This window comes from Canis lupus, chromosome 37 (assembly GCF_011100685.1).
Source record: "Canis lupus familiaris isolate Mischka breed German Shepherd chromosome 37, alternate assembly UU_Cfam_GSD_1.0, whole genome shotgun sequence".
In the NCBI taxonomy this organism is placed as follows: Eukaryota; Metazoa; Chordata; class Mammalia; order Carnivora; family Canidae; genus Canis; species Canis lupus.
The window spans coordinates 13790315-13803800 of record NC_049258.1 but is presented as its reverse complement, the minus strand read 5'-3'; the positions used below and the strand labels follow the sequence as shown (position 1 = coordinate 13803800).

The 13486-nt window shown below is 41.4% G+C and overlaps 1 protein-coding gene across 4 annotated transcripts in view; it reads right to left on the bottom strand.

The window, feature by feature from the left end:
• Positions 1 to 13486, bottom strand: part of PARD3B (par-3 family cell polarity regulator beta) — a 980882-nt gene that overhangs the window by 288124 nt on the left and 679272 nt on the right. For all 4 annotated transcript variants that reach the window (XM_038585495.1, XM_038585493.1, XM_038585496.1 and 1 more), the window contains 2 exons: positions 3372 to 3578; positions 2389 to 2629 (listed from right to left, as the gene is read on the bottom strand). In XM_038585495.1, coding sequence (XP_038441423.1) covers positions 2389 to 2629; positions 3372 to 3578 — 448 coding nt within the window. The remainder of the gene's footprint in view (positions 1 to 2388; positions 2630 to 3371; positions 3579 to 13486) is intronic.

Sequence of the window (13486 nt, the reverse complement as noted above, 5' to 3'; positions counted from 1 at the left end):
ATATTATATATGAATAACAGATATGGAATAGAACTTTCTCTTTCTGTCTGAAATTTTAGTTGAAAGTCCCAAACTTTGGTCACCTGGGTGGCTCAGATGGTTAAGTGTCCATCTCTTGGTGTTGGCTCGGGTCATGAGCCCTGCTTCAGGCTCCGTGCTCAGTGTGGAGTCTGCTTGACACTCCCTCCCTCTTGGCCCCTTCCCCCACTCATACTTGCATGCTTTCTCTCTCTTTTTAAAATAAATAAATAAAACCTAAAAAAAAAAAAAGAAAGAAAAGAAAATCCTAAACTAAAAATCTCTGATGACAAATGCTACCCAGTACTCTTAAAAGAGATGTCTCCTAAGAGTTGACTAAGAGGTACCAACATCACCTCCCATCCCTTACCTTCATCCCATGGAAAAGAAGGGTAGAGATTGAGAGAGAGATTTTCTGTGACAGAAAATTCTAGAAGTAAAGAAAGTAACAGAAAGGGGTGTTTCCTCTTTGTGCTCCCAACAAAGTAAGTGAGGAGGCTGCAAGATTACCGCTGAGAGAATATGAGGGCAACTGTATGAAAGGGGATGGTCATCCTCCCTGTTTGCTTGAGACTTGCAAACCTTTACTGGCCCTCTCCCTTCCCCATGCATGCAAGCTTGGGAGGGTCTGGCATGTGGCTCTAGAGCCTGGGAGTCACAAAACGGAGCTCAACCCTGCCCTGGAGAAGCCTGAACATGCCAGGCTGGTTGGGCATCCCTATGGCAGGAAGAGGAGAGAGGGGAGCAATGGGAACGAGCTGTGTTTCTATCATTTGGAAGGGCAAGAGGTCAGCCATTCCAGGGAGCCCAGGAGATGCTGCAGAAGAAGGTTAGGCCACTGCCACCTCCAACTGACGCCATACAATCCATCAGCGGGAAGGGGGGAGAAGACCGTAGGGTGTGCTGTCTGGGGTCAGAGGCTAAGGGTCAGAGGGACTCAGGAAGTCAGTGGGGAAATAAGGAGCTAAGTGGCCCATAAAGACTCTTGACAGCCAGATTATATCTGATCCAGATACCAGTTAAGTACAGCTCTGCCCTTCTTCTATTTTTTATTTTTTAATTTTTAAAAAATATTTTATTTAGGGCAGCCCAGGTGGCTCAGCGGTTTAGTGCCGCCTTCAGCCCAGGTCCTGATCCTGGAGACCTGGGATTGAGTCCCATATCGGGTCCCTGTATGGAGCCTGCTTCTCCCTCTGCCTGTGTCTCTGCCTCTCTCTCTCTGTGTCTCTCATAAACAAATAAAAATCTTTAAAAAAAGATTCATGAGAGACACAGAGAGAGAGAGGCAGAGACACAGGCAGAGGGAGAAGCAGGCTTCCTGCAGGGAGCCCAATGCGGGACTCGATCTCAGGACCCCAGGATCTCGACCTGAGCCAAAGGCAGACGTCCAACCACTGAGTCACCCAGGGGTCCCTCCACCCCTGTTTTAATAATTCCCTCCCTTCCCTCTGGGTCCAGAGCCTGAGAAGCAAAGGGGGAGTCCTGCCACCACATCGCAGGGCCCTCCTCGGGCTTAAGATAGTGAGGGGAAGTTCTGATTAACATTAGATAGGTGTTGGGCACTGGCGCAGAGGTGGTTTTAGTCCCCAAAGTGGCCAGAAAGCCATCAGCTGGAGCGATGTCATCAAATCGGCATCAACAAAGCAAACGTGGAGGCAGCCGCAGAAGAGACAAAGCTGCTTTCTGAGGGTGCCCTGCTGGGACAGGCCCAGGGCCTGGGGAAACCTTGTCCCACAGCTCCCCTGGGTCAGGATTGCGGTACCCTCACCTCACTTTGAAAGTGAAGCAAGTAAGGCTCAGGGAAGATAAGCAACACAGGAAGCCCAGCAGCCCACGGGTGGAGGGCCATGGACTGAGAACTGGGCCGTCTGACTCCAGAGTCCGTGACCCCCGCTGACCGGCTCCTGCAGGTGCTGGCTTATGTGCTCCAGGCCTGGCCCACGCGCACCATGAGGTCCACCTGTCCTGTCTTCTCCAAATCAAACGGGGTGTTGTACAAGCAACGGCTGGGGACTCCCTCACCTCTTGCTTTCCCCAGACGGGTGGAGGACACACTTAATTTACCTGCATGACGCTTCGGTACCAAGGGCTGCGAGCGGTGCCCATGTGTCTACCGGGCGTGAGCCTTTCTTTCACAGCAAATGTATCACAGCCTCCCGTCCTCACCAGGGGCCTCGGGAGCCACCGAGGAAGGCCCCTTCTGCTTTGCAGGAAAGGAACAAGCCCGCTCATAACTGAGATTTTTGCACATTTAGCTAAAAAGGAGGGAAAGCTTGCCATTTTCTTCCTGGGTGCTCCCAAACGAGGGACTTCCCCAGGGGAGACCGGAAAGCCACACATGCCTGCCGTGCCTGCCCGGCCAGCCCCTACCTCAGCATAGCACCGAATCCTTTTTTCTTGATTTTCCTCTCTGGGTCTTCATTGTCCTCTTTCAGCTTTTTCTCCTTGGCTTTCAATTTGCTCTTCTCCTTCTTCTTCTTCTCCTTCTCTTTTGGTTTTTTGATTTTGCTGGCTTTACTTGCCACGTCCTCCTGCTCGCAGCTCCCCGGAGGGGCAGACTCGCAGTGCCGAGCTCCCTGGCCCGAGACGGAGCTCTTATCAGACAGACCGTCTATGCGGAGAGAAAAATCAATACATGTGGTCAGGGGCACCTACTGCTACTATATGAAGAAAAGTTAAAATGCAAAACACAGAAGAACGAAGAAAGCACTCCCGAGCTGTACCCTGCCAGGTGGCTACTTGTACCCTTTGAAGAGACGACTGCCCCAACCTGGTTACTTCAAGCAAGGCCTGGGGTTGGGCGTCGGTGAACCACCGGTGGTTTGATCGCGGTAACCATCGGAAAGGTTGGCTACGTGGTAAAACACTACTATCTCTGAAAGGCAGCTTGTTAACCCCGATCAGCTGGGAAAGCCCTTCTGCTCGCAAACACGGGGCGAGCTTATTTCCAGGAGACGCTTTGGAGCACAGAGGTAACCCGGCTGCTTCCACCCAATTAATGCAGGCAGTCGTCAGGTTGGGGCTGCTTCTAATGACTCCAGTAAGAATGTCGAGAAATGCATACTTAGTGCTCCTACCCTGAGGGGAAAGGACAGTCGGTCCTTGTAGGAAAGTGAGGGAGAGCCCTTCTTTAGCATTTGCACTGTAAAATAAATTGCGCATTGTGTTACCCAATTCCGTGCTCGTTAAGCCAAAGGGCAAAACATATCAGGAGAATGAATTACTTTTAATATCAAAAATGTAATTGCGATCCTTAAATCATTTTTTCTTTGTAGTTAAGCACACATCCTTGCCTCAGACTCGCGGATAATAACGAGATGAAGAAAGGGGGGTAAGGAAGCGCTTTGTCCTACCAGCTTCTAGCTCTTCCGGCCCGTCGTAGGACTTGTCGATGGCTGCTCGGAAACTCTCGTTGCAGCCCCGGCCTCGAACCATGTGCGGTCGGGGCCGGTGGAAGGGCAGCTCGTTCTTCCTAACCTCAGCCACCGCAGTCTGGAGGCTCTCCAAGGAACTGGACTTTTTCAAACCCAGAGTTGGACCGAAATCTTTGCTTGGAGATTCTGGAAGACAAAGGCCAAAAAAGTCAACTTTTTCCTAATGGGGTACTGTGGCAGACTGGAAAAGTCTGTTGCTCCAGAGATATTTGTTTGGGTGTCTTTAAAAAGGGGGTGTCGAGTGCGTGGGGTTTGGGTTCAACCCTAGCTTTGCCAACTTTTTGTGACTTTGAAAAAGTGGTGTGGTACTTGGAGCCTTGGTTTCCTTTATTTGTAAAGTTGTGGTAAGATTTAAAATAACAATATATATTAGATAAATAGGCCTAAGTGTGCATACACACAGGTACATAGGTATTTGCAAGTTTCTAGCAGTTTATAGAGATTTCATGTATGAGACTGTATATGTGTGTGCACGCATACACACGCATGCATGCAGGGCCTCAAAGATGATGTGTGCACCCATCATAGCACCCATCCCAAGTGCTCCCCACATTGTAGCTTTTTTAAAAAAGATTTATTTTTTCAGAGAGAATGAGTGAGAGCTGGGGGCCGGGGAGGGGTAGAGGGAGAGAGAGAATCTTAGGCAGACTCCCCTCTGAGTGTGGAGCCCAATGCAGGTATCGACCTCATAACCCTGAGATCATGACCTGAGTGGGACCCCTACATTGTAGCTTTTACTATTTCCATGACTATATTTGTGATTATTGAGTAACATACTATGCCTAGAAATCAACGAACACTGAAGTGACTATAATTTTTATGATTAAACACTTTACTCTAATGGCTATTAATGTATCATGAATACAATTTATTCAGTCATTAAATAAATAAAGCAAAGCAAGAAAGAAAACTTTTCTGCGTCAATGCTTATTGTTTCCAGTTGTATTTCTATTTGGGTATCTGGAAAAGGGGTAATTTTTAAATGTAATATACAATTCCAAAAAGAAAAAAAAATAAAACCTAAGTGAATTTTAATAATCTGTTTTCTGATACGTAATATTTTTCATTGGCGCTGTTTGGCTGTGTAGCTGCCCCTTCCCCTGTGCTGTGACCTCCCTCTATTCCCAGCTACAGCCAGACTTCCGTTGTCTACAGCAGGGTCATGCAGCTAAATACCAGCAGCACAAAGATTATTTTAAAGATGGAAGGAATTCTATCAGGGGCCTCTTCCACCAGGGCTAAATCTCATGATCCTCTGCAGTTGTGGAAAAGATTCTTACCATGCAGAGGCTACATTTGCATTTCTGGGAATAAATGATTCTGTAGTTTTTCAATAGATATAGACTGAGTATGTACTAAGGATGATCTAAATAACGTATCTTACTCAATGCCTCACACAGAGCAGGGCATTTCTTTTCTTACTATCATCTGTCTTTCATCTACTATCTACTGTCATCAGTGTTAGTTTTCTTACTAACACTGTCTTTTCTTACTATCATCACTATTTTGCCTCTTCTACTGCCACTGCCATGAATACCACCACCGGCTGCTTAACACAACAGTAATACAAGAAATACTGAAGTACAACCAAGGACTAATAATCAGAATAATGACAACAGTTCTAGTAGCTAACATCGCATGGCATACTTTGTCCTGTTCCACGAGCTTTACCTGTATTACCTACCATCCTGACAGTTGTGCTACTGCTATTATTGTTAGTCCCGTTTTATAGATGAGGGAACTCACCCACGGAGCAGAGACGGAACTGGCATACAATGACACACAGTCTGTGTCAGAAGTAGGAACGTCCTTGGGCTGCCTCACTGCAGCATTTCTGCTCTGGACTAAATAAAGATAAACTTGCCCTCTGTCTTCTCCTTGGTTAGAGTCAAGCTACTTGAATGGGCCCACAGAGTCCTCATCTCTAGAAGAAGAGCATTAGTCTAGATTGGTCCTGGTAAGATTAGCCAAACAGGCAAACTACAGAGGTCAGATGCTGCTCTAATTCTAGTTTCATCGTTAACTTACAGGAGGCAGTTCTGTACTTTGAACAATATACATGATGACAATAAACACTGCATTTCACAGGCAATAATGTATCTTTGATCAACACAACAGAGATGAGATGAAGTGGGAAAAAAGATTACGAGAATCTTCAGGGACAAATTTCAGATGTTACTTGTAAGTCATAACCACTGAGAGTATGTTACTACTAAATCCAGAAAGAGGCATATTTTTAATGTTCTCAGGAAGGAAGAGAAGTTGAAGAAACAAATTGAATAAGATCATTTCTGACAAGAAAACAAAAGGCAACATAGAGGTTTGGGGCTATTGAAGCAACAATAAAAGCTTTGGAGTTTTACAGAAAATATTTTACACCATCAACTGCTAGGGATGTCTGACATGAAGTTTGGTGAAAACCAGAAGATAAAGAACACAATCTGAGAAAGCTTAGTTCCTCTGTAAACAATAGCAACCATCTTTTTTTTTATTATTAATTGCCATCCAGGAGATTATATTAGAGCCCAAACTGTAAGTATTCACGTCAACCTTTTGCAATAAATTCCAGGGAACATGAAAGTGAATAAATCATCCAAGATAGAAGGCACGCTATCTAGAAGGAGCTCATCCGAGGCTCAGCAAGAAGTCATATTTGAGAAGGAACAAATACACTGTTACTCATTCTAAGCAAACTGAACATTAAGGATTCATGGATTTTGCAGGATTAATAGAGTCAGCAATTAATTCACAACAAAAACAAATAGAAGCCACAAATTAGAAGCATCCACTGACACCAGCCAAAATTACAACCTAGCTGTTCTGGATGTAGTACATAGTAAAGTTAAAAGCAAAACTGTTTGAGTCCTAGGTTGTAAATGTGTACTCAGGGGGGTTTCAGGCTTGGAAAAAAATGTTTATATTTATTCCCGGGGAGTCAACAGGAGGTAATGGTGGCAGGCTAATGTGAGAGGAAAATCTGAAATCAGGAACGCCTTTGCAAGGACTCACAGGGGCACTGGACTGAAGTTCCAAGTGAAAGAAGACTGTGATATGGGCCTTGACCAGGGTTCCACGTCTCCTCTATGTGTCCTAGGGCTTCCAGCACAAGGACAAGGTTGTGGGAGGGATGTGGTTTTGAGAAGGATGATGATACCAATTGATGGAGATCAGCACAAAATTCCAACAAAACAGTACCTGATCATGTAAAGATGGTACAGGGTGGGCAGCCCAGGTGGCTCAGCGGTTTAGCGCTGCCTTCAGCCCAGGGCCTGATCCTGGAGACCCAGGATTGAGTCCCACGTAGGGCTCCCTGCATGGAGCCTGCTTCTCCCTCTGCCTGTGTCTCTGCCTCTCTCTCTCTCCCTCCCTCCCTATGTCTCTCATGAATAAATAAATAAAATCTTTTTTTTTAAGATGGTACAGAGTACAATAAATGGTTACATTTAATTCCTCTTCCCTTATTCTTACCCTCACCAATTCAAACATAAGTTGACATTATTACCTAGGAAATTCTGTAGCTTTTCGAATGGGAAGATTCACTGTCTATTTTTAGCCTGATCATTTATACAAATTATATTTTTTCTAGGTTTCCATTAAAAGTAGAGGTCTTTCTGAAGGGATAATGTAAAGTAATTAATCAAATTCAAAACTCAGTCACTCTATCCCATTGAAGTCATCCCAAAATATGACGACTCCTCACATTTTCATCTGCAGTTGATGTGATATTGGCTGTGGCTGATTTTAAGCAATTGTCTGAGAGAGTGATCTATGAATACCATGTGTTATCAGTCTCAGGGTGGGTGGACTCTGTCCAAATTTGAGCATTTACTTGTCCCATTCTGATCATCTACAGAACTAATCTTAATTTGATTGTTCAATGATTTCCAGGCCAACTTCACTTACTCGTGAATGCCAAGGAATAAATCTTCTTTCAAACTTTATTAGCAAAGCTTTATTTTTTAACTTATGACTTCTATGTCCAGTGACTATGTTCTCTAAAATTCAGATAAACTCATCTTTCCATCAGAAACATGAACTTAGCAGACACAAACATTTTTCTTTAAGATTTTATTTATATATCTGGGGGGGGGGGGCGGAGAGAGAGCGCGCAAGTGAGAGAGAGTGCTGGAATACGGGGAGGGAGTAGCAGACTCCCCTCTGAGTGGGAGTCTGATATGGGGCTCAGTCTCAGGACCCTGAGATCATGACTTGAGCAGAAGGCAGATGCTTAACTGACTGAGCCACCTAAGTGCTCCACAAACTTCTTTAAACAAATGATAGAAGAGTTATCAAGGATGTTAAAAGAGGAATCTTATGTAATAAAAATTATTCTCAAGGTCATAAAAATATTCTTAAAGTTCCATGTGCCAAATTTTTCCTTAAAATAAAAGCATCATAAAGAGATATCACTAACATTTTAAAAAAAGATATTATAGCACTTTTGAAGATTCATCTATTCCCAAATGAAGGAAGGACGGGATTGAGTCCCAGAAGCCTTCCCCACAAAGAATAGAGGGAGATTTCTGGATCATGTCTTTTGGTCCACCAAACCTTAGATATATTCACTACTCCCTGTCATCCAGAAAAATACAGTGTTATGAAGAGAATGGACGCACACAACAAGACTCAAGCTTTAAAAGGCTGAAGATTTCTCCATGCGAAAATGGGCATGAAAAGGTGGCATGAGAGCTACTGTCTAGGTCAACAGGTGCCACGACAAAGCTGACTCTTCACACCCTTAGAACCCATTGCCCCCACCTTCTAGGTAGAAAGTTCCATGTCAACATATTACAAAACAGAAAGAAAGTTATTCCTGGAGGATTGTTTGGAAGTGGACCTCAGTTTCTCTGACTCAGTCTTGGATTCCTGCCCTGCCCTATGGCTGCAAACTGCTGTTGGTTCCCTACAGGCAGGTGACTAGGATAACAGAATAAAAGTCGAGAGTGTCGTTAATAGTGAGTGATTAAGAGAGGAAGCTGTGAAACATCCCAACAACCTCCACTCTATTGCGTATTTCCTGAGTTATTAACCCCTCTGTGCTTCAGTGTCCTTATCTTTAAAATGATGGTAGGACAAGCGTGGAAAAGTATCTGCCACATAGTGTATGCTCATAAAGCAGTGGTGATGATTACTGTCACTATTATTTTTGTGTTATCTCTAAACATCTGAATAAGAGAAGGCCTAGCACAATTTGGTTGAGTCTGCCATTGCATTCTTTTTCTAAAAGTTATATTTATTTATGGGGGGGGGCGGCGCTGAGCAGGGGTAAGGGCAGAGGAAAAGGGAGAGAGAGAGACAAGCAGACTCTGCCCTGAGCATGGAGCCCCATGTGGGGCTCGATTTCACGATTCTGAGATCAGGCCTGAGCCAAAACCAAGAGTCGGATGCTTAACTGACTGCACCACCCAGGTACCCCTTCACCATCGCATTCTTAAATACAACTGTTCCTTCCACAAAAGGCTGAAAAGGGCTTCATAGAGAAACAGTAATCGTTCCTTTTTTATTCAAAAGTTGACCTGATTTTTTAAAACAACTTCTTATATTTTTTTCTTTTGAAATAAGGTCTATGGTACCCATCTGTTCACTACATATAGAGACTATCATTGGGAAGACTGAGAGTGGAGTTTCGGCTGCCCTTTCCTTAAGGCTATAATCATTTAATTAGTCTGAGATTTCATTGGCAATATTTGAACTTCCCGTTCTAGCATTAAAATCTTGCAATAAAAGAATGCCTTAATCCAGAAGACCAGTAATTGGATCTTCCATTATTGATGAAATTGCTTCCAATACATTCTTATTAGAACATAAGGAATTATTTGGGGGAAGGAATTCACTTTCAGATATGTGGTAAGTTTTTCTCCCAGGTAGAGCTTTATAATTAATAAATACTTCTGATAAATTAAGGATAAATAATATATTAATTTGCACATTTCAATAACATCAATGGCCCTCCAGGCACTTAGTGAAAATTAATTAAGTTAGTGCTCCTCCCTCTAAAATAAAGGAATTGTGCCCAGTAGTAAATTGGGGATCAGGATGATTGCAATGCTATTCAGGGGTCACAGCATGAAACTTAAGAAGGCCAGGAATTCTTCAAGATAGCTCGCTTTCATTATCAATTTGGCATTGCTGTATTATGAGCAAAGAACTTGGGCAAATACAATAGAAATGCTTTACTTGCTTCATGGGGAGTTGTGATGTGAAATTAATAGCCTTAAAACTCTTTGAATGAAAAACTATTATAAATTCCAAGTAGGAAGTCACAACACCACTTTATTCTCCAATACATCCTGCTTTGTCTTTTTATTTTAGATTACACTTAACTGAAAATTTTGTATATTTGATTTTTTTAGTAGTTTCCCCTAGAGGCAAAATGTCTTATGTGCTTTAATAGATATCATTGCAAATCCATTAGCCCAGAAAAAAAAGTTCCCTGTAATATCCAAATGTATAATTTCCCAAATTATGTTATCTGTGCTAACTGTGTCCATAATGGGCCTAATTACCTTCTTGCCTATCTCAGTATTCCAAATATTGATCATCATTCCAAGCTTATCACTGTGCCCCGTTTCCTATTCATTACCATAGGCCATAATGTAATCTGGTTTATACATTATCTGCTGTCATTTGGGTCTCAGTTCTTTTACTGGCAATTTCCAAGTTCTCCAGGAGCAGAGATTTTTCTTTTAAGTCTCATAAATCCCAGGGTCTTTTATCATTTCTTGAAATTCATGTCAAATGTTCAATAATGAACTTCTCATTAAGATTCATACATTTGCATAATCTCTCCCTATTCTGTCTCCAAACATTGTCTATTTTAAAGTGAAAATATCTAGAGAAAATACAGGAAGATTAGGTGAAAAAATATAACACATTGCTTTGATGATGAGTGTGGGTATGGCCCTCCCAAACTCTTCAAATCTTTGCCAAGTGTTGTTATACAAGTTAAATTGTTACTAAAAGTTCCTTCTTTTATAAACTGAAAGCTGAAATCATATGCCCCATTTTGGTTCCTTTCCTGGACTCAAATTATGTGCAACATATGTAAGGAGCAGTGACTGTATTGCACCAAAAAACATTCTTGTGACACTTTTTTTCATTTACTGTTTATTTTGTGGATAAAGAAATGGACTCTGGTTTAATTTAATGGGTAAATTATTTTAACAATACATATATAACCATTTTTCTAAACAGATTCTGTTGAGGCAACTGAAGAACTTAGACAAACTCATTCCTAATAGTGTGGTTTGTTGTGATCTTCTGCTTATCTAGCTTATTTGGGAAACTCTTACTTAGTAATAAAAAAAAAAAACATGACAACTCACAATTGGCGTTCAAGATAATAACGAATTTAAAAATTGGAGAAATAGCATTGGTCTCCAAAAGGGAATAGGGCTACTTAAAGAAAACAAAACAAAATAGAATTACTTTTATTACTTAACTGGGAGGAAAAAAGATTTGAGAGTCCAATAAACTGTATAAAGTAGCAAGCTTTTCTACCTGTGAAACAGGATCAATAGGATCGATAAATGCCACCTATCATTTTCTTAGTTCTGTTGACTTGGTATCCCCAGCACAGGGAAGTACTACATAAATATTTGTTGTAGGGATAAATGAAGGTGAAAATAAAGGGTGGTTACAGCACGTGGATGACCCTTTTCTCCGGTGCTGTGACAGGGAACAAAATTTTACCTAGAGAAACACGCCTCAGACTTGCTTCACTTCCTCAAAGCGCTCACACAGTGCCTTATTCTTTGTTAATGAGGACCTGAGGTCCTTTGGTGTCATTTTCCAGGGTTTAATAATTTCTGCCCTATCCATAATTATTCATTCATTTTCTCTATGTTTTGCCTTTCTTTTTCTACCACTCATTCCTTTTGCTTAACTTCTCTTTGTAATATTAACCTTTTCTGCCATTTCTATCTCCTTGAGTGCACTTTGAATAGTCTTGTTTTTACCCATTGCCAAGAACACCCTTATCTGTCTTTTAGCTCTTGTATACCTTGGTAACAGGCTTTCATTCTGAACACAAACAGCGTCTGTGATTCTACTCCCCACACCATCCTTTCCTTTTACCATTTATTCTTTGTATGGCTTGCATCAACAGCACATCTTTCTGCTGCTTTTGCTTGTTGAGTGGCTTCTGTCCTATGTGGTTCTAGACTATAGACTCTCAAAGTATAATATAAAGAATTCTAATAAGTCTCCTTAAAGCCATTAGCATAACTAAAAGGTCAAAAGGATTGATTTCTTGGATGAAGACACACAAAGATGTTTTTACATGCTGTTATGTAAATTGAGTACCTGTATTTTTTAGGGTCAAATGTTATTTTTGCACTTTTGCTTTACCATTTTCTCCCCTTTTGAGAGCTGATTGTACTTAAAAAAAGCACTTCAAATTCTCAGTTACATTATAGAGCTGATAGAAAGTGTGTTTTTCAGTTTGGTGTGAGTATGAATAACAATCTTTCTATGGATATGTTTTAAGCAAGATTTAAATCTAATGTTAAAGTGTCAAACCAAAATTAAGTCAGCTATCAATGAGTGTTTTGGCTCAGAACTCTGCTTGATCCTAAGGTTAACAGAAGAGAAGTATAATAGTAACTAACACTTCCTTGTTGCTTTATAATTTACAAAGAACCAAGTTCTTTCCTGTACAACATGAGATTGTATCATACACAATTGATCTTATCCAAATTCACTTGTACATTCATGTCCAGAGAGAGCTCAAACGAAGAAGGAGGGTGAAAGGGCAGGACAAAATAACATGTAATGGGAGCAATTTCACTCACCATCCATTTCAGTGAGAGGAGGCTCTAGAATGACTGCATCTTAGAGAGGGCAGGAGTTTGGAGAAATGAACTGCTTCCTGTGAGTCTCTGCTTTTTTTTTTTTTTTTTTTTTTTTACCCTGGGTAAACATTATATTGTTTTTTTTCTTTATTGAAATAGAATTGTCACAGAACATTGTGGAAGTTTAAGGGGTGCAAATAACGACCTGATACACATGTATATTGTAAAAGGATTACCACTGTGAAGTTAGTTATCACCTCACATAATTACCATCTTTTGGTATGTGTGGTGAGAACATTTAAGATCTACTTCCTTAGCAACTTTCAAGTATATAATATAGAACTGTTAACTATAGTTTCCATGCTGCACTTTGATTCCCAGAACTCATTCATCTTATAACTAGAAATTTTTACCCTTTGACTAATGTACCCTATATCCCCCATCACTAGGGTCCTGGCAACCACCATTCTATTCTCTGTTTCTATGAATTTAGCTTTTTATGACTCCATATATGAACAAAATCATACACTATTTGCCTTTCTCTGACTGACTTGTTTTAACTTAGCATAATGCCCTCAAGTAACATCCTTGTTGAGAATGGCAGGATTTCCATTTTTTTATGGCTGGATAATATTCCCTTGCATATACATACTTGTGTATTCTTTATCTGTTCATTCATTGATGGTCACTTGGGTTGTTTCCATGTGTTGGCCATTGTGAATAATGCTGCAATGAACATGGAAGTGCAGACACCTCTTCAAAAGAGTGATTTCATTTCCTTCAGATAGATACCCATAAGCGGGATTGCTAGATCACACAGTAGCTGTATTTTTAATTTTTTGAGGGACCTCCCTACTGTTTTCCATTGTGGCTGTACCAATTTACATTCCCAACAACAGTGCACAAGGGTTCTCTTTTCCCCACATCCTTGCCAGCACTTGTTATCTCTTATCTTTTTGGTAACAGGCATTGTAACAGGTATGAGCTGATGGTCTCTTCTTGCTGCTTATGCCATGAGTATCCTATCATGGGGAGAGTCATTTTTGAGTTTCAATATTTCTATCTTCTCTGGGTCCCCAGGCTTAGACACAAATCAATCATTTCATCTGATGCTTGACTGAAGAAACAGCATCTGTTGCAGATAGTTTTGAATTCTGTCCTTTAAGGTGAATTTGGGCAATTTCCAATGATAATTTATGATTTCTCTTTCCCTGATGACTTGAGAACTATTCTTGAGAGGTG